This window comes from Diceros bicornis, chromosome 21, assembly GCF_020826845.1.
Source record: "Diceros bicornis minor isolate mBicDic1 chromosome 21, mDicBic1.mat.cur, whole genome shotgun sequence".
Taxonomy (NCBI): domain Eukaryota; kingdom Metazoa; phylum Chordata; class Mammalia; order Perissodactyla; family Rhinocerotidae; genus Diceros; species Diceros bicornis.
Window position 1 is genome coordinate 54,983,506 of NC_080760.1, and position 19,600 is coordinate 55,003,105.

At 65.0% G+C, this 19,600-nt stretch overlaps 1 protein-coding gene across 8 annotated transcripts in view; it reads left to right on the forward strand.

The window, feature by feature from the left end:
• The window catches only part of ADGRB1 (adhesion G protein-coupled receptor B1), an 87,380-nt gene that overhangs the window by 23,406 nt on the left and 44,374 nt on the right, over nt 1-19,600 (forward strand). For 7 of the 8 annotated variants that reach the window (XM_058565023.1, XM_058565022.1, XM_058565024.1 and 4 more), the window contains 15 exons: nt 2,476-2,637; nt 3,828-3,938; nt 4,393-4,557; nt 4,842-5,006; nt 5,661-5,825; nt 6,164-6,328; nt 6,518-6,619; nt 7,988-8,094; nt 8,309-8,503; nt 9,077-9,145; nt 9,800-9,908; nt 13,852-13,995; nt 14,418-14,493; nt 14,642-14,744; nt 15,762-15,805. In XM_058565023.1, the coding sequence (XP_058421006.1) occupies nt 2,476-2,637; nt 3,828-3,938; nt 4,393-4,557; nt 4,842-5,006; nt 5,661-5,825; nt 6,164-6,328; nt 6,518-6,619; nt 7,988-8,094; nt 8,309-8,503; nt 9,077-9,145; nt 9,800-9,908; nt 13,852-13,995; nt 14,418-14,493; nt 14,642-14,744; nt 15,762-15,805 (1,882 nt within the window). The remainder of the gene's footprint in view (nt 1-2,475; nt 2,638-3,827; nt 3,939-4,392; nt 4,558-4,841; nt 5,007-5,660; nt 5,826-6,163; nt 6,329-6,517; nt 6,620-7,987; nt 8,095-8,308; nt 8,504-9,076; nt 9,146-9,799; nt 9,909-13,851; nt 13,996-14,417; nt 14,494-14,641; nt 14,745-15,761; nt 15,806-19,600) is intronic. The other variant, XM_058565029.1, reaches the window with a different exon arrangement.

A 19,600-nucleotide genomic window follows, 5' to 3' on the forward strand; every position in this document is an offset into this window, starting at 1 on the left:
GAGGGGGCTTAGAGCAGGCCCCTCTGCCCCCTGGAGCGAGGGTCCATGCAGAGCCGAGCCCTGCCCGCGCTCCGTGGCCTAGCAAGCTCCTCCCTGGGCCTCCACATCTGGGGGCCGCGTGATTGCGTGAGAGCGAGGGACAGAGCAGGGTCCATTCCCACCAAGGGGTGGCAACTGAGTCGGAGCCAGCCCCTCCTGCCTGGTCCCCTTGTCTGGGTGCCCGCCCACCTGGCCCATCCACCTGCTGTGTCGCACCGGCCTGGGCACAGGGCCGGCCCGCTGTGGAGGACAGGAGGCTTGGCTGCTGTGTGCCCCTTGACTGAGGTGCTCTGCCTCTCTGAGCCCAGGAGAAGGTGGGACTTGTGGGCAGGAGGGTGGGCTCTGTGAGGGAAGAGAGAGGAGAAGGTTCCACAACAGGCTTGGGGTTGTGGAGGCCCCCCTCCCCACACTATGCACCCAGCAGGGAGAAGGAGGGCTGCCCGGTCCACAGTGGGGGCCTGTGCCCCCCCTGCCTCCGTTTCCTTTGCCCCTGGCACCCCCTGCTGGTCGGTTCCCAGCACAGGCACAGGGACGGTGAGGAGGGGGCTCTGGCACTCTTCAGGTGGCCCTGGACAGAACAGGTCGGTGCCTGACCAGAGTCACCTGGACACTGAGTTTGCTGCAAATCAACGTGGGTTCCCTGGGGTCAACGGGACCCCAGCGACAACCCACACCCGTCCTTTCTGAGCCCTTTCTTGCTGTTTATCCTCACGCTGCCCGTCCTGGGAAGTAGCTCCCCATCATCCTCAGATGGGGGCATGAGGCCAGGGCGGGATGGACGACCATCCCGCGGCCAGTGGGTGGTGGAGCCACCACGTGAACCTGGTCTTTTGGCTCCAATGCCCCCCTCGGCCCCTGTTCTTGAGCCCACCCTCTGGGACCTCCTGCCAGCCTCATTCTCACCCCGTGATGTGGCTCAGCTCACCCAAGCCACTGATAAGCAAGCTCCAAGAGGCCCCGGGGACCCTTCTGACAGGCCAGGTGTGACCTGCCCTCGGCCAGCCCGCTCCCCTGCTCCAGCCTCAGGTGAGCAGGCAGCGTGGGGCAGTGGCCCAGCTCGAGTGCAGGTCCCAGTGCTGGACCTTGGCAATGCCGTCCGCTGTCAATTGGCAGCCTCATAGGTGGGTGCAGCGTCGGGGTGCTGTGTGCAGGGTGCCTGCCACAGTAGGCGCCTGGTGAGCCTACTCCAACCCTGCTTCACTGGGAGTGCAGGGGCCCCGGACCCCTGAGGACAGACAGGACGGCAGCCAGAGTCCCGCACAGTGGGAGCCACCCAGGCAGCCTTAAGCATGGTCTTTGGACAGGAGGCCTGGACAGAGCAGCCCCTTCCTCAGCCCATCAATGCAACCTCCACACTCTGGCCCAAGATGAGCGGCCTCCCTCCTCCTCGCCCCTCAATGGCTCCCCAGGACTTCGAGGCTGTCCTGCTCAGTGTTCTTAGTGGCACTGGGGCCACCAGGGGCTCAGACTCTTGGGGGCATGAAGTCTGGATTGTCGGGGGGACAGGGCCAGGATGGAGGAAGACCCATGACAGGGGCCGACAGGGGGCTGCTGGGGTCAAGGCAGGGGTGGCCAGAGGGGCCTGGAGGCCGTGGTGGAGGCCTTTGTCCCCAGGCTCCCTCTGCAGCCAGTGGCCATCTCTGCCGGGTCTGGGGGAGGCTCGGTCCGGCTAGGCCCTGGGTGTGAGGCCCGTTCGGCCACCAGGTGTGGGATCTTGGTCACCTCTGGTGTCCCTGTGTGGGGTGGGGACAGAGCACAGAGTCATAGCCGGGGCTGGGGATGGGGTGGCGATGATGCAGAAACGGGTTCAGAGCAAACTGGACGAGGGCCATGGGAGGGGGCTCTAGCAGGGCCCAAGGATCTGAGCCCAGGGATGAGAGCCCTGGCAAAGGGCCCCCTCTCCCCTCACCCCCATCTCCAGGACCTTGTGAGGCAACCGTTGGGGTGGGCAGGAGTGTCTTCATTCATTCATCCATTCATTCTTCAGAGGGGCCTGGGGCTCCAGCTCTGTGTCTGGCCCCCCACTGGGGACCTGGATTCAAAGGCAGTAAGAGACCTGGCACAGGTGCCTGTAGACAGAGTGCTGGAGGGCTCTGTGACCTGGGCACCCAGAGGGCACCAGGGAGCTGGGTGAGCACCAGCCCCCAAGTGCCCCTGGTCAGACCCTTCCCCCGCACCTCTGCTACTCCCTGCCCCTGCCCCTCTCTGCTTCACATCCCCAGAACTTAGCAGTCCAGGCTGGCACTGGCCTCCTAGCTGGCCCTCCACCGTGCTGTGCTGGTTCCCCCCCAGGGGCCTTCGCACGTGCGGGTCTCTCCGTGTGGGCGCTGTGCCCCAGGTCCCTGCCTGGGAGACCCCAGAGACCACTCTCTGAAATACACCCCAGCCCTTTGCCTCTGTCCCCGGCCCTGACCCCTGCCCTCTGGTTCCCACCAGGCGGCTGGAAGCTGTGGTCCCTGTGGGGCGAGTGCACGCGGGACTGCGGGGGAGGCCTGCAGACGCGGACGCGCACCTGCCTGCCCGCGCCGGGCATCGAGGGCGGCGGCTGCGAGGGGGTTCTGGAAGAGGGCCGCCTGTGCAACCGCAAGGCCTGCGGCCGTGAGTGCGCGGATGGGCGGGCCCGGGTGGGGGGAGGGGCCTGGGGAGGGGCGGGTAGAGGCAGGAATCCGGGTCGGGCCAGGCAGGGTGAGGGAGGGACCCGGGGCGGGGCGGGGTGGAGGGAGGTCCCGGGGCGGGGCCAGGCCAGATAAGAGAGGAGCCTGGGGCGGGACCAGGACAGGTGAGGGAGGGACCCCGGGGCAAGGCTGGGTGGAAGGAGGGGCGCGGGGCGGGGTGGAGGGAGGTGCCTGGGGCGGAGCCAGGCCAGATGAGCGAGGGGGCTGGGGCGGGACGAGGACAGGTGAGGGAGGGACCTGGGGCGGGGCCATGCCAGGCGAGGGTGGGGGACCGCAGCGGGATGGGGCGGGGGTGGGAGGAGGAGGCCGAGAGGAGAGAGGGCCCTGGGGCAAGGCCAGACGGGGCCAGGGCCCTGGCCCGGAAGAGATGTGGCTGGACCTGGCTCGGGCGCGGGGCCAGAGGGGTGGAGCCTAGCTAAGGGCGGGCCCAGGCCTGGTCCTGTGGGCCCAAGAGGAGCGGAGGAACCGGGAGTTAGGTGGGAGTGGAGGGTGCTTTCGTCTCATCTATGGATCGGGAATTTTGGGGTGCATGTGGAAGGCTGGCTATGGGGCTTGCCCTCTTCCCCCCCACCCCGGGGAGCCCTGGCCAGACCCGCCTGACCCCGCCGATCTTGCCTCCGGGATGTATTTCTCTAATAAGGCTCTCTAATGATCTCATGCATATTTCAACTGCTTCCATAAAGTTAAATCAAGTTATAATGAGACTGTCATTCTTCGGGTTGGTTCTTTCCCTGATGAAATTTCCTGGGGAGAGGAGCTCATCTCAAGAGCCTGGGGAGGGCCCTGGGGTGTCGCGGGAGACAGGGGCACTGGTGGGACGCTGAGCAGGGGAGGGCAGCAGCCACTCAGACGTGCGGTCCTGCGTGTGCCGCCTACGGGCCCTGAAGGAAGAGGGAGGGGGCGCAGGGGAGATAGGGCCCACAGGAAGGGTCTCATGGTGTCTGGACAGGGGCTGGCGCCAGGCCGGGTGCCCAGGTGCCAGGTTTCCCAACTGTCCAGTGGGGCCAAGTGGCCCTGGTGCTGGCAAGCCGGGCCCCACTGTGGCCGGGGACTGAGGGACCCAGGGCCGGTACTGCAGGCCAGGCCTGGACGCTGACCTGAGCCGTCCTGCAGCCGCCGGGCGCACCAGTTCCCGGAGCCAGTCCCTGCGGTCCACGGATGCCCGGCGGCGTGAGGAGCTGGGGGACGAGCTGCAGCATTTTGGGTTCCCGTCCCCGCAGACAGGTGAGCTCAGGGGCTGGGCAGGGCTGACACCGTCGGACTAAAACTCTGTAAGGCGGGGAAAGTTGGTTCCAGGGGACACAGCCTTTGGGCAAATATTATATGTTGTTAATTGCTGCTAATTCTAAGAAATAACTCTCATAACTTACCATAATTAGACTAACCTCAGGTGCCACGCGCTTGTCTCCAAGTCGACTGGCTTTAGGGGAACTGGTGTGAGGCCAGACCTCAGGGACCCAGAGATAGCACGAGGCCGCCCCCAGGGGCTCCCGGCCTTGTCGGGAGAATAGCCAGTCCTTGAGGTCAGCCCCGGCTCTAGCCCCTTGGGTTTGAGGCCTCGCTGTGGCCGCCTGCTGCTCGGCGGTCCTCCTCCTGGGGACTTCTGCTGAGGGTCTGACCGCAGCCCCGGGCCCAGAGGCAGCGGCAGGCCCGTGATGCTGGAGACCTGGGCCCGCAGGTGACCCCGCGGCCGAGGAGTGGTCCCCGTGGAGCGTGTGCTCTAGCACCTGCGGCGAGGGCTGGCAGACCCGCACGCGCTTCTGCGTGTCCTCCTCCTACAGCACGCAGTGCAGCGGGCCCCTGCGGGAGCAGCGGCTGTGCAATAACTCCGCCGTGTGTCCAGGTGGGCCTGCGCCGCCGGGGGGCGGGGCCGGGGGCGGGGCCTCAGGGGCCGGGCTCGGGGGTGGGCGCAGTCGGGGGCGGGGCCTCAAGGGCAGGGCTGGGGGCGGGGCGGGGGCGGGGCCGGACGGGGCAGCCGGGGGCGGGGCCTCAGGGGCCGGGCTCGGGGGAGGGAGCAGTCGGGGGCGGGGCACACGTGGGAGGGGCCTCAAGGGCCAGGCCGGGGGCGGGGCAGCCAGGCCCGGCAGAAGTGGCAGAGCGCAGCGGCGCCGTCTGGTCCCTCCGCAGTGCATGGCGCTTGGGATGAGTGGTCGCCCTGGAGCCTGTGCTCCAGCACCTGTGGCCGCGGCTTCCGAGACCGCACGCGCACCTGCAGGCCGCCCCAGTTTGGAGGCAACCCCTGTGAGGGCCCCGAGAAGCAAACGAAGTTCTGCAACATTGCCTTGTGCCCTGGTAGGTGAGAGGGAGGGCGCTGGGCGGAGGGTGGGGTGGAGGAGGGGAGGGAGGGAAAGGGGGAATGGCCCAGGGGTATACCCCAGACGCCTAGGTATGCCCACCCAGTCCCACCTGCCGGCGTGCTCAGAGGTTGGAAGCTCAGATGATGATCAGGCTGGAGGTTGGAGACCCTGGGGCAGTCTCACTCATGCGCCATGGGTGTTGGGGTGGTGAGCCCCTTGGGGTGTTCACACCTATGACCCGGGCTTGGTGTTGGGTGGTGAGTCCCCTGAGGGGTGTTCACACTTGTGACCCAGACTCAGTGTTGTGGTGGTAGCCCCCAGGGGTTCTCACATTCATTTCCCAGGCTGGGTGTTGGGGTGGTGGCCCCAGGGGTGTTCACACCTATGACCTGGGCTTGGTGTTGGGTGGTGAGTCCCCTGGGGGGTACTCACACTTGTGACCCAGACTCAGTGTTGGGTGGAGGCCCCAGGGGTGTTCACATTTGTGACCCAGGCTGGGTGATGGGCCCTGGGGGTGCTCACACTTGTGACCCTGGCTGCATAGTGGAGTGGCGGCCCCTGGAGCTGTGCACGCCTGTGTCCCCGGCTGGGCACGGGGCCCTGGGTGTTCATGCCGGTTCCTGTCCCCTTCCTCCCCCGGGCCGGGCAGTGGATGGAAACTGGAACGAGTGGTCGAGCTGGAGCACGTGCTCCGCCAGCTGCTCCCAGGGCCGGCAGCAGCGCACACGGGAGTGCAACGGGCCTTCATACGGGGGCGCAGAGTGCCAGGGCCACTGGGTGGAGACGCGAGACTGCTTCCTGCAGCAGTGCCCAGGTCAGGGCCGCCCTGGGGCCTGTGGGGGGGCCTGGCAGGCGTGAGCCACGTGGGAGGGGCGAGGCCCGTGGGGGCTAGTGTGGACTCAGCAAGTGGCCGTGGGGGCGTGGGGGCTGTGGGATGTGGGTGTCGTGAGGGGACCGTGCACGTGAGGCATTTGTTTTTTTCTGCATCAAGCTGAGCTCTGGTTTCTTCTCTCCTGGTCCCAATGCCTTTACTCCTCATGGCTTCCTGGTCCTGCGTCCCTGGGCCCCTGTGTCTCTGCATCCCTGTGGCTCCTGGACCTGCACCCTCCTCGTCCCCATCCCTGTGCCTCCATGCTTGGCCGTGTCCCGCAGTGGACGGGAAGTGGCAGGCCTGGGCATCTTGGGGCGGCTGTAGTGTCACCTGTGGGGGCGGCACGCAGCGACGGGAGCGTGTCTGCCTGGGGCCCTTCTTCGGGGGAGTGGCCTGCCAGGGCCCGCAGGATGAGTACCGGCAGTGCAGCGCCCAGCGGTGTCCTGGTGAGTGTACCCTGCCCGCCCCCACGGCTGGGCTGTGGGAGGGGCCTCCTGAGCTGCCAGGTGGGCTTGGGGCTCAGCTTTGCTGGGGAAGGCCTCCCCCTGGTGACGGTAGATGCCTGGAGGAGTCCAGGCCTTCCCGAACCTGCCGCCAGCTCTCTGTCCCCTTCCTGTATCCTGCCCCCTTGGCAGAGCCCCATGAGATCTGTGACGAGGACAACTTTGGTGCTGTGATCTGGAAAGAGACCCCAGCGGGAGAGGTGGCTGCTGTCCGGTGTCCCCGAAACGCCACGGGTGAGGGCCGCCAGGACAGGTGGCGGGGGGGGGTTCCTGTCCCGTCGTCACAGAGGGGTGCATGAGGCACCCAGATACCCCTGCAGGCCTGCTCCGAGGGGCTGTCAGCGCGGGGACACAGCCCAGATGTGTGTCCAGGCAACCCCTCGTGTGCACTGGAGCGCAGTACAGGCTGGGAGCCCAAGGCCACCCAGTGGGGACGTTGCTGGCAGCTGCGGTGTCCTGAGGGCTCACCAAGAGCCAGCACCTGCACGAAGCCCGTTACATGCAGTGTCCCATGATGTCACCATTTACAGGAGGGAAACTGAGGTGCAGAGAAGTTAACACACTTGCCCTGGGCTCGCGGGGCCAGTAAGTGGTAACTCCGCTTTGAAGGCCTGTGGTCTTAATCCCCGAGCAGCTCTGTGGAGTGATGGGGGGTGAGGGGGCTCCCAGGGAAAGGGTCCCAGCTGCACCGTTGTTCTTCTTCCCCCCTGTTATCTGAAGGCGTGCTGGCAGTTTGTGTACTCTTGTTGTTTGCTGTGTGACGTTCAGAAAGTGACCCTCTCTGAGCTTCTGTTTTCTCTCTGTAAAACGAGGGCATTGTGGGCTCCCCCCACAGGACTGTAGTAAGGAAGGGGTAGGGTGGTCCAGGCGGGGTGGGGACGGCAGTGGGGCCCGTGATTCCTGCCCCCTCAATTTGTTTACAGACAATACATGTTCTTGGTAGCATATTGCAAGTCAGAGGCACAACATGAGGAAACACGGGCCACAGGATGGTGCGGCTCCTCGGGCCGTCTGTCGACACTTATGACCAATCTCCCCTCATTTTGATCCTGCGCCACGCTGTGGAGCGGGTGTCCCTGCCCGCCCCGTGGCTCTGTTGGGTGGCAGGTTGTGGCAGTTCTCAGTGGTCGTCACTGCTGCGCGTGCATGCGCACCCAGGCTGTCGGAGGACACCCTCCTGGGCCGCCCGAGGCCCCTGCCGCCCCAGGGGTAGAGCCGGGCCGGGGCACCTGGGGGTTGGCTCCCCCCTGGGCTCTGGATTGGGAGGGACTCCAGGAGGGCCCCCGGGCTGAAGTCCGAAGCCCCTGCTTGGCTGAGGGCTCTGCCTCCACGCGGAGGGCCTCTGAGATTTGGTCCTGCCGGGTCCCCGGCACCTGGCACAGGTCCTGACTTGGCAGCGGCCACTCCCAAACGTGTTGAAGGAAAGAAGACAGGCCGCCCTGCGTGGCTCTGCTCTTAGCGGGAGGCCGAGGGCGAGGCCCTGCTTCTGGGGCTGGAGGGTCCTGTCCAGAGGGGCTCGTGCCTGGGAGCTGTGGGTGATTCCTGCGCTGGAGATGGTGCCCACCTGAGAGGGGGAGGCAGAGCTGCCCACTGTCTCCCCAGGCCTCATCCTGCGGCGCTGTGAGCTGGACGAGGAGGGCATCGCCTACTGGGAGCCCCCCACCTACATCCGCTGCGTCTCCATTGACTACCGAAACATCCAGATGATGGTGAGGCCCCCGGTGGTCTCCCTCCCTGACCCCCTCCAAGGTGCTCTCCTGCCTTGTGTCCCTCAGACGTAGCCCGACATGCCATGCCCTGTGGACACTGGTCAGCTGTGGCCACTGGCTGGGGGCCGCAGAGGGTCCTCGAGGCATGGGGGTCCGTGGTGCCTGCCTTGCCATGTCCTGCAGAGTCGCAGCACCCACTCCTCTGTCTCCCCAGACTCGGGAGCACCTGGCGAAGGCGCAGCGGGGGCTGCCCGGGGAGGGCGTTTCCGAGGTAATCCAGACGCTGGTGGAGATCTCCCAGGATGGGACCAGCTACAGTGGGGACCTGCTCTCCACCATCGACGTCCTAAGGAACATGACGGAGATCTTCCGGAGGGCCTACTACAGCCCCACCCCCGGGGACGTGCAGGTGGGCTCCCAGGAGGGTGGCCCGGGGGTGGGCGTGTGGGAGGGTGGACAGGGAGTGGTCCTGGACCCCAGCCTTACTGAGTCCTGACCTGGCCAGAGGCTGGGCCCTGATCCTGGTCACACATTGAGCCTGACCCTGGTCACCTGCTGAGCCCAGACCCCTCACACTGGTCACACACTGAACTGTGATGCTGGTCACACCCTGAGCCCTGACCTTGGTCACATACTGAGCCCTGGTCCTGGTCACACTCTGAGCCCTGGTCCTGGTCACACACTGAGCCTTGGCCCTGGTCACACTCTGAGCCCTGGTCCTGGTCACACTCTGAGCCCTGTTCCTGGTCACACACTGAGCCTTGGCCCTGGTCACACTCTGAGCCCTGGTCCTGGTCACGCTCTGAGCCCTGGTCCTGGTCACACTCTGAGCCCTGATCTTGGTCACACACTGAGCCCTGGTCCTGGTCACACTCTGAGCCCTGGTCCTGGTCACACACTGAGCCCTGACCCTGGTCGCACTCTGAGCCTGGATTCTGGTGCCTTATTCTCTGCTCTCTGGCCCTCCTTCACTTCTTTCCAGAACTTTGTCCAGATCATCAGCAACCTGCTGGCAGAGGAGAACCGGGACAAGTGGGAGGAGGCCCAGCTGGTGCGGACACGGGTCTGGGGCCCTGTGGTCAGAGCAGCAGGATGGGCCCCGGTGTCTCTGGCACCTAGCCCAGGGTGGGCCCTGGGTTCAAATCCCAGCGTGGCCTCTGCTGGTGGCGTGACTTTGAGGAAGTTGCTTACCCTTCTGAACCTGGGTTTCCCCGTTGACAGAGAGTGGTAGCTCCCCTCGTGGGGCTCAGTGAGGGGTGTGGGTGTCCACTGTGTGGGGCACGTCAGGGTGACCAGGACATGGTGGTTCTTTCCCACCTGGGAAGAGCGGTGGCCTCCCTTCTCCCCAGATTGACCTGGATGCTGCCACCACTACTGTCCTCAGGCAGTTCCTGGTGTGGGGGCTGCGGGTCTCCAGAGTCCCCGCTCTCCCCCGCAGCCTGAGTCCCTGGCCACGGGGCCGGCTCAGCAGCCCCTCTGGGCTCAGTGTGCTCGTCCACAAAGTGGCACAGAATCCTCTGAGGTCCTGACCTGCTCCCCAAGGCGGGCCGCAGCCTCGCCGTGCCGGGGAATGAGGACAGAGCTGAGAAGGGGAGCAGATGTGGGAGGAGGCGGGAGGAGGCGGAGGACCGAGAGGGTGTGTCCGGCTGGGTGCGGGGCTGCTCCCCACCATCTCCAAGGCTCCCTGACCCCCCCCCGCCCCCAGATGGGCCCCAACACCAAGGAGCTGTTCCGGCTGGTGGAGGACTTTGTGGATGTCATCGGCTTCCGCATGAAGGACTTGCGGGACGCATACCAGGTGACGGACAACCTGGGTAAGCCCGCCCCTCGCTCCGCTGACCCCCCGTGCCCCTTCTCGTGGCCCTGGGCAGGGCCCGCCTCAGCTCCCTCATCTGCATAAATGGGCAGCAGCCACTCGCGCTCTGCGGACCCTCCGAGCCACTTTCTCAGATCAGTCCCGTTTTTGGGTGCTCAGAGCCAAGTCTCCTGAGGATGGTGGTCTGATAGGACCCCGGGAGGGGTCAGTGTGGGGTATCCTGGAGACCCCGAGTCCTAGGACCCACCAGGATCCCAGACCACAGCCAGCCCTCTGCTTGCACCTCCCTGGGGCTGGGGGCCACTTCCCGTCGTCACCCCCCCCCACCCCGTGCCCTCTGTGCTGGGACGGCCTCGAGCTTTGAAGGCAGGACTATGGAGCCGCCCCCTTCTGTGCCCTCACTCCCAGAAGCCTCTTGTCGGAGGGGCCTGGTCTCCACCCAGCTCCACGGCATTGACCGGAACTCTGAAATGGGGCCATAATAGTACTCACCTCTTGGGGATGTAGAGAGGGAACTGGGCCTGGCCCCCAGGAGGTAAATGGTGGCTGTTCTTATAAGTACCTGCAACAATCATATTTGGTGGTTACAAGCAATGTCCCCTTAGGTAGCTCCCATGGGCCACATTTCTTAAATCCTCCCGTCCTGGGGCTCCTCTCCTGACTCTCTCCAGTGGTCAGGGTCCTTCCTTGCAGTGGGGGATTCAAGTGGACGCTGGCCCCAGCTGTGATCCAAACAGCACCAAGGAGGGAGATTGTCACCTTCCTTGTGGAGACACTCAACCTCTAGTGATATGCCCGAGGTCAGCTGTGCTGCGTTAGCGCACACACCTGGGATCTTGCCTGGATCTCCCCCTGCCACTCATGCTAAAAGGCACAGAGCTGTCCTGGGCGAGGACAGATGTCCCCATGTTTGCTAGGCTGGGGGTTCTCAGAGCGCTAGTACTGCCCTTCTGCCCGCATCCTGGAGGTTGGTCAGAGCCGGGGAGACCTCTAAGGCCAGGGTGGGGGCATGACCAGCCTGCCTTTCACAGGTGGGGGAACTCAGGCCAGGGAGGTGGGGTCAGGTGCTATTGGAGGTCACCTGGCAGGCAGGGTCCGCGGTGGCTCCAGGCTGCCTCGTCGGAAGGCCGGCGTGGCGTCCCTGTCTCTGAGGCACCGTCCTGTCCCCGTCCTCGCGGGCAGACTGGCCTTTCCTGCGTGAGAGGCAAGCGTCCCGGGGGGGTGGGGGATCTGGTGTGGCCCGCAGCAGGCGGGTGCAGGCCTCCCGGTCCAGGGCCTCACGGGCTGCAGGCTCCCAGTGTGTGTGGCGCACCCAAAGCCTCCGGAGGGGCGTCGGGGTGGCCGCAGTCCCCCGACATCCTGCCCGGGGGGCCCTGTCCTGAGTGGACGGACGTTCAGGGCCAGCCTTTGTCACCAAGGAGACTCCTCCCAGTCACCCTCATTACCCTCACACCCCACACACCCCACACCCCACACACCCCAGACACCCCACACACCCCACACCCCACACCCCCCACACATCACACCCTCCCCACCCCCCACACACGCTACACACCCCACACATCCTACACACCCCACACATCCCCACACACCCCACACACCACACATCCCACACCCCACACACCACACACCCCCCACCCCCCACACATGCTACACCCCCCACACATCCCACACCCCACACCCCCCACACCTCACACACCCCACAACCCCGACACACGCTACACACCCACCACATGCTACACACCCCACACATCCCCACACCCCACACATCCCCACACACCCCACACACCACACATACCACACATCCCACACCCCACACACCCCACACCCCCTACACACGCTACACACACCCCACACACGCTACACCCCCCACACATCCTACATACCCCACACACCCCACATATCCCCACACATCCACACACCCCACACACCCCACACCCCACACATCCCCACACCCCACACACCCCACACCCCACACACTCCACACACACCATATGCCCCACACCCCACACACCTGACACCTACACACCCCACACACCCCACACACCCCACACACCACACATACCACACATCCCACACCCCACACACCCCACACCCCTCACACACGCTACACACCCCACACATGCTACACCCCCCACACACCCTATACACCCCACACACCCTACACGCCCCACACCCCACATACTCTACACACACCATATGCCCCACACCCCACACACCTGACACCTACACACCCCACACATCTTAGAGACCTCACACACGCCATTCACCCCACACCCCACACATCCCTCCTGTTCCTTCCCCCTCTCCTGAGGCCCCTCCCCTGTGCCATCGGGGCCCACTGTTCCATACCAGTGGACTCCCCAGGCCCGACCTCATCCCCTAGTGTTCCTTTTCCTTCCTGGCCTGCAGCCCTCTCTGGGGAGGGGGCTGATCGTCCTTCCTCAGCCTTGGGACCCTGGGTCCTCCTGGCCCCTCCTGCTCCTTCTCCCTGTCACCCAGGGTCACTCTCTCCACGCTCTCCCGGAGTAGACTTTGGGATGTCGATATTCACACACGTCCCTTCCCACGCCCTGGCCCCTCAGTCGCCTGGACTCCTCTGAGGACCTTGTCCCCCCAGGGACCCCCACGCTGGTCCTGTCAGTCCTACTCTGACCGCGGTCCCGCTATCCTCTCCCGAGCGCTCTCTCTGAGCGCCCCATCGGACCCAGGTCCTCCCGTCCCCTCGCCTCCCCCTGGCCCTCATGTCCATCCAGGTCAGTCCAGCGGCCGCTCCGCTCTCGTCCCCGCCCTCCCTCATGGGGTGTTGCCTGCTCCTGCTGCCCCTGCACACCCTGCACCACGTGTCTCTGAACCCCTGACTTCCGTGGGCCATGGCTCTGCCCACGGGGACCGCGTTCTCTGCCCCGCAGGGTCCCAGGACCCTGCTTCTCTCCCAGCCCCAACCCCTGCCCTCTCCTCAGCTGTTGACCTTGCTTCCCAGCACGCTGACCCCGTGACCCCTGCCCGGCCTGTCCTCCCCGACCTGTCGCCACTTTGCCCCAGGGCCTGGGGTGGGAACGCTGTCTAGGTGGCAGACGCACAGGGCCCGACTGGGGCTGGGGCTGGCTCGTTAGGTGTAGCCCAGCTGGGGCCTGGCTGGGGCTGAGGGCCCTCGGGAGGCCGGCCGGGCCACAGAGCCAGGCTCCCTCAGGGGCAGTTGGGAGGGCAGGTCGCGGGATCTGCTGTCTCCTGTAATGTTGCCGAGCCATGTGTGGTGGGATCTGTCCCCATCGCCATTTACGGAGCCCGGGTGGAGGGGGAGCTGGGCTCCAGTGTCCCAGGAGAAGGGAGGGCGCCAAGGTGGACGCTGTTCCCTCTGGATCCCTCCGTGGCCGCAGACCTGACCATAGAACTCACATTTGACACCTTCTGGGGCCACGGAGGCTGAGTCCAGGCTTGGGTCCTCACGGGGCAGGGGGGCTCCTGCTGGGGCCGGAGGGTCCTTTGAGGGCTAGAAGGGGCCAGCCAATCCCCTCTGGGTTTGGCTCATCAGCACCAGGCCGGTGCTCTGGGGGCTCTGACCAGCCCCAGCCTACATCTGCCGCCCCCCTCGCTGTCCCCCATCCAAGACTCCACCGGGCTCCGGGGACACGGTTGACCCAGGGAGCCTGTAGGGACAGAGCGCGGTGGGGAGGGGGTCAGTCTGCAGCTTGGGGCCAGGGGTCTCCTGTTGAGGCTGGGAAGTCACCCAGGCCCGAGGCCTCGCAGGGGGGTTGATGGCAGGCAGCAGCCTGGCCAGGTGGCTCCCGGGCCCCGTGCCCCCCCTGAGCCGTGCGCAACCCCGCCAGGTGGAGCTGGACTCCCAGACCTGCTTCCCAGGTCCACAGGCCAAGGCTCCTTGTCGGGTGACCACTCTGTCCCTCTGTCTGTCTGTCCGTCTCTTGCCCCCCGCCCCCCAGTTCTCAGCATCCACAAGCTCCCTGCCAGCAGAGCCACAGACATCAGCTTCCCCATGAAGGGCTGGCGGGCCACGGGCGACTGGGCCAAGGTGCCGGAGGACAGGGTCACTGTGTCCAAGAGCGTCTTCTCCACAGGGCTGGCAGGTGAGGGGCCCCAGGGTCTGAGGGCCCATCCCCCTGGGAGGTTCCTTCTAGAGTCTGGCCTGCTGCCTCCAGGGCCAGGGCAGTACCTGTTTCTTTTCATTGTTCCCGAGTTTGCCCTCTCCTGCAGGAAGCCCTCCCTGCCCTCCCAGTGTTGGGAGGCTCCCAGATGATCTTTGCTGAAGGGGCCTCCTCATAGCAGGGAGGGGAAGGGCCTCGCCTGGAGTCACACAGCTGGCGACTCTGGTCCCCAGAAGAGAAGCCCGTCCTGCCTGCCCCCAGCTCACTGTGTCCAGGGTAGGGGTGGACGTGGCCACAGGCCTCCTCTGGGGACCTGCTCTTCCCTCGCCCGCCCTCCTGCCCTCCCCCAGCCTGAGTGGGAGCGGGTTGGGGGAGGGTGACGTGGTGGCCTGGCTCTCTTCCAGAGGCCGACGACTCGTCCGTGTTTGTGGTGGGCACCGTGCTCTACCGGAACCTGGGCAGCTTCCTGGCGCTGCAGAGGTGGGGCCGCGGGGCTCGGGGGGTGTGGGGTCTGAGCGTGGAGGGCGCCAAGGGGTGCGGGCCTCCTCGGGCCCAGGGGAGGGGTCGGGGCAGCGCGTAGGGGGCGGCTCCCCGGACCCCCTGACGCGGCCTGCTGGCTCTCCCCCAGGAACACGACCGTCCTGAACTCCAAGGTCATCTCGGTGACTGTGAAGCCCCCGCCTCGCTCCCTGCTCACACCCCTGGAGATCGAGTTTGCCCACATGTACAACGTGAGTGCTCTCCGTGTGTCCCTGTGTGTGTGTGCGTGTGCCTGGTTCCTCCTGTCTGGTCCCGCCTGTGGAGTGTATGTGCCCACACCTCTTGGGTCTCACATCAGCCTTGCGAGAGAGCTGCTTTTACCCCCGAATGGTGGGTGGGGAAACTGAGGCTCAGAGAGGTGTGGTGACTTGCCCAGGGTCACACAGTGGGGCCGGCCGTGTGGGAGCCAAAACTCAACCACGTCTGACACCACTGCCTGAGCCCTGGCCACTCCCCCCCACGCCTGGTCCCCTTCGGGGGCCTGTTGCTCCCTTGGGGAAGAGAGAGCCATCCCTTTCTGAGAAACCAGTTTGCCCTGGGCCTCACGGGCCCTCTGTGCCCTGATCCTGGGGGCTCTCTGCTGGGCCTCAGAGGAGCTGGGGCCGAGACACCCTTTGGACCTGCTGAGAGCCAGGAGCCCAAGGGTGCCAGCTGCCTGAGTTACCCAGCCAGGGCAGGGCCTCGAACCCCAGGCCGGGGCTGTGGGAAGAACCGGCTCTGCTCTTTACAGCTGTGTGGCTTTGGACAAGTTGTTCAACCTCTCTGTGCATTGGCTCATCAAGTGGGAACTGTAGAGTAATTTTCCCGTGCATAGAGCAGCTGCCCCTCGTGAGTGCTGAGGAACCCCTGCTGCTATCACTCCTGTGGTCCCAGTGCCCTCACACTGCAGCCTCAGGACAGGCTGAGGCCCTGCTGTGCTCTCCTGACCCCTGCTCCCTGTTACCCTGTTTGCATTAAGCTGGACCGGCCACCTGGACATCCAGAGATGGGCCTTGGCCGCCACTGCCCAGCCCTGCTCAGAGAGGGGCCGGGAGCTGCCCAAGGCCACACAGCAGGGTGTAGGGGGCTGGGCCGGTCCCTTTCCCATCTGGGCCTCAGTTTTTTCCTTTCCTGTGCGCCTAGCACACGTGTGGGTAGACCCTGGCAGTGACCCTCAGGGGGGCTCGTAGAGCGGCAGGTGGCCCTCACTACTCCCCCGTCTCTCCCAGGGCACCACCAACCAGACCTGTATCCTGTGGGACGAGTCGGACGTGTAAGTCCATCTGGGCCTCATGGCCTCGGGGCCTCTGGGGTGGGCTTGTGGGGAGGCTGGCCCAGCAGGGAGGGGTGCAGGTTTCAGGTTTGGGGCCGCCGCCCCCCATCCGTCTGTGTCTCGCACGGTCCCTCCCTGCCCAGGTCTGGCTCTGAGGCAGCATGGAGCTACCCAGCCCACCCCCCGCCCTTCCCAGGGAAGTCCACAATCCAGGAAGGAGAGGGGCACGGAGGTGAAACCCTGGGCCAGGTGATGGGCGGGGACGCCCCTGGCCTGCCCCACCCACCCGGAGCAGGCGGGCTTCTGAAGTCTAGGTTTGCAGGAGCTGGGGGAGCCGTGGCAGACGGGGCCACTTGGGTGGGATTGGGGACCCAGAGTGATCAGATGGGAAGCGAAGGCTCGGGGGTCACTGCCAGCTCCTTGTCCAGCACTTACGGGGGCAAGCCCGCGTTGGCGCTGCAGTGCCTCGCCTCGGGAGCAGGTGGAGTGTCTGCGCCACGCCCCGCAGGGGTTGGGCTGGATTGGCTGGGCTGTGATGTGGGATCTCTGGGCCCTGCCTGGGCACCCAAAGTAGGGTGTCCTCCCAGACGCAGTGAGACAAAGGGGGAGGGGCGGGGGCCTCGTTGAGTCACAAGGGAGAGTTTGCGCAAAGGCCCCAAAGTGGGAGTGGCCCCCAGAGGCGAAGAGGGTCAGAATTTTGGGAGACGGGGTGGGGGAAGGGGAGCTTGCTGGCTGGATCCTCATGTGCCAGGTGGGTCTGGTGGGGGCTGGGCCTTCCCCCAAGGGGTTTGGTGTGCGTTGGGGAGGGTGTGATCAGGGAGCTGGGTGTCATTGTCACCGCCTGCCTCTCTCAGCCCTGGCACCGCCAGCCCCCCGGCCTCCCTGCACCCTTCCCCAGGCCGGCTGGCAGTGTGAGTGTGCTCAGCCTGGGCCCCGGGCCTGGGGGTACATCAGCAAGTCCCTTGTGCTCTGGGCATTGCAGTGACGGGTGTGTGTCCTGGGAGGTCAGGGAAGGGTTCTGGAGTGGCTGTCACTGGAGGGGGGCAAGTTTGCCTGGCAGGGAAGGGGAGGAAGGGGTTTCAGGCAGAAGCACAGCTTGAGCAAAAGCATGGAGGTTGGAAGATACAGGAGGAATGTGAGGCGTGGCCAGGAAGAGCAGGTGGCCGGAGAGCAGGCAGCATAGGTACAGAGGGAAGTCTGCAAGGGGCGTGGGGCCAGTTTGTGGGGGCTTTGTGTTAGGAACCATGGAAGTTGTTGGAGGAATGGGATCATCATCCACCCACCCATCCCTTCCCCCCATCCATCCCCCATCCATCCATCCATCCATCCATCCATCTCCTCATCCCCCCATGCATCCCTCATCCATCCATCCCCTCATCCCCCCATCCATCCCCTCATCCCCCCATCCCCCCCATCCATGCATCCCCCATCCATCCATGCCCCATCCATCCATCCCGGATCCATCCATCCCCTCATCTGCCATCCATCCCCCATCCATCCATCCATCCATCCCCTCAACCCCCCATGCATCCCCCATCCATCCATCCACACATTCATCCATCATCCATCCATCCCCCATCCATCCCCCCATCCATGCATCCCCCATCCATCCATGCCCCATCCATCCATCCCGCATCCATCCATCCCCTCATCCCCCCATGCATGCCCCATCCATCCATCCCCCATCCATCCATCCACACATTCATCCATCATCCATCCATCCACTATCCATCCCCCATCCATCCATCCCCTATCCATCCATCCCCTCATCCCCATCCATCCCCCATCCATCCCCCATCCATGCATCCCCCATCAATCCATCCACACATTCATCCGTCATCCATCTCTCCACTATCCATCCACCCACCCGCCCATCCTCCAGTGATTACTGACCACCAACGAGGCACTGCTCTAGGAAGTCCTGGCCCTCAGCCTCCGCCCATCTCCAGTGAGGAGGGACAGTGAAGCAGGAACGTACAGACCCGGGTGAAAATGTCAGATCACGCCACAGGCCAAGAAGTGGAGGCAGATGGATCTGGTGGCAGGTGGGGTGAGGTGCCTTTCGGAGCAGGTTCACGGAGGCCTCTCTGAGGAGGTGATGTTGAGCAGAGGCCTGACACAGCACTGTGCACGTGGGTGTCTGGGGACAAACATCTTGGCAGAAGAAACAGAAGTGCAAAGGCCCTATGGTGGGAGTGTGCAGGCCGTATGGCAGACTCTCTGCCTTTCCTCCTCTTGGTCTGGGGACATGAGGACAGGGTCTGGGGCGGGGGGCTGGGCTGGGCTGGGGGAGAGCTGGGGCGGACCCCGCGGCCCTGGGAAACCGGCCCCCTGGCTTTGGTTGCTGTCGACAGCTTTTCTCTGAGTTTTGCAAGCAGCACAAGCTCTTTGTATGAAATGGAGTGTCAGAAAAGGATGAAAAAGGAAAAGGCAAGAAAGAAAGCCCACATGCTGGCAGTACCCAGGCCGGCCCCTGCCGCCAGCGGGCATCGCCGGAGATGTCAGAGCTTTGCGTTTTCAGGGGTGGAGCTGGCGCTGCGGCTGCAGGTCCATCCTCTCGGGGCCCTGATGTTGGCACAAGCCCGTCCCCGCAGCCCACAGACCCTTCCCCGGGCTGTTCCTGCAGCTCCCTGGGCACCGGGTTCTGCCAGCCGGCCCTACTGGAGGAGCCATGCGCTTCCTGCTAGGAAACCCCAGCCTGACTGGACGGCCTTGCGCACGTCTCCCAGTATTTCCTCCGCATCGTGTCCTTGGACAGTTTTAAGCTCTTGGTAGTAAATTGTTTTCCAGAAAAGTGGGACCCATCCCCTTGGCCCTCCTGGGCCAGGAGGCTGTGAGAGGTCTTGCCAGCCCAGTGTGTGTCAGGTTCAGTGTCCCTTGGACCCTCCTGTGGTCGAGGAGGACCGAGTGGCTGTGTGGCCTGGGGCAGATCGTGCCCGCTGGGGACCTCGGCTTCCCGTCCTTGTGGCTGGAGTCTGCCTGCTTGTGGGTGGGAGCAGAGGGGAGTAGGGAGAAGACTGACTGCGACCTCCATCTGCCCTTCCTCTCTCGGGTGTGGAGGGGGGCCCGCCTGCCACCCCAGGGGTGCTCCACCCCCCTGGATGGATGGCATTGTTAAGGTCTCTCCTCCTGAGGGCCCAGGCCCTGAGGACAGCAGCAGGGTGCCCACAGCTGGGGGGGTGTCAGGCCTGCCCCGGACAGTGTTGTGCACACAAGGTCTCGGTTCGGTTTGGGGCATGGCCCTGGGAGCCTGGCTGCGCTGTGCCTGTTACACTGAGGAAGCCGGGGCTCCACAGGCCCGTGGTCAGCCGAGAGATCAGGAGTGCGGACTGAGGCATCTTCCAGGACTGGGCAGCTGGGGCCCATGGGGGAGGCTCTGCCCCTCCCCCACCCTGGGCCTCTGCTCTGTGTGGGATGGCTTCTCCTTCCGTGGCCCGGCGGGACCACTGCTTACCCATGAATGAGCTCAGAGGAGCCAAGGGTTTCCCAGGGGACCTGAAACGAGGTCTGAGGGCAGGGCTCCAGGTCTGCTTCCACCAGTGTGCCCAGGGACTGGGTCTGTGCTGGTGTGGGCCTGTGTTTGTGTGAGCTTGGATGTCCTGCTCACATGTCTGCAGGATTGTGGGCAGGGGGCTGTGTGGGAGAGTGAGAGCCATCAGTGACCTTCAGCTGAGGTATGGTGGTCTCTGGATCCATGGCTGTGATCCTTAACTGAACCCTGGTACTGGTCACAAAGGAGTCTAGATCCCAAACTCAGACAGAGCCTTGGTCCTGGTCACACACTAAGCCCTGACC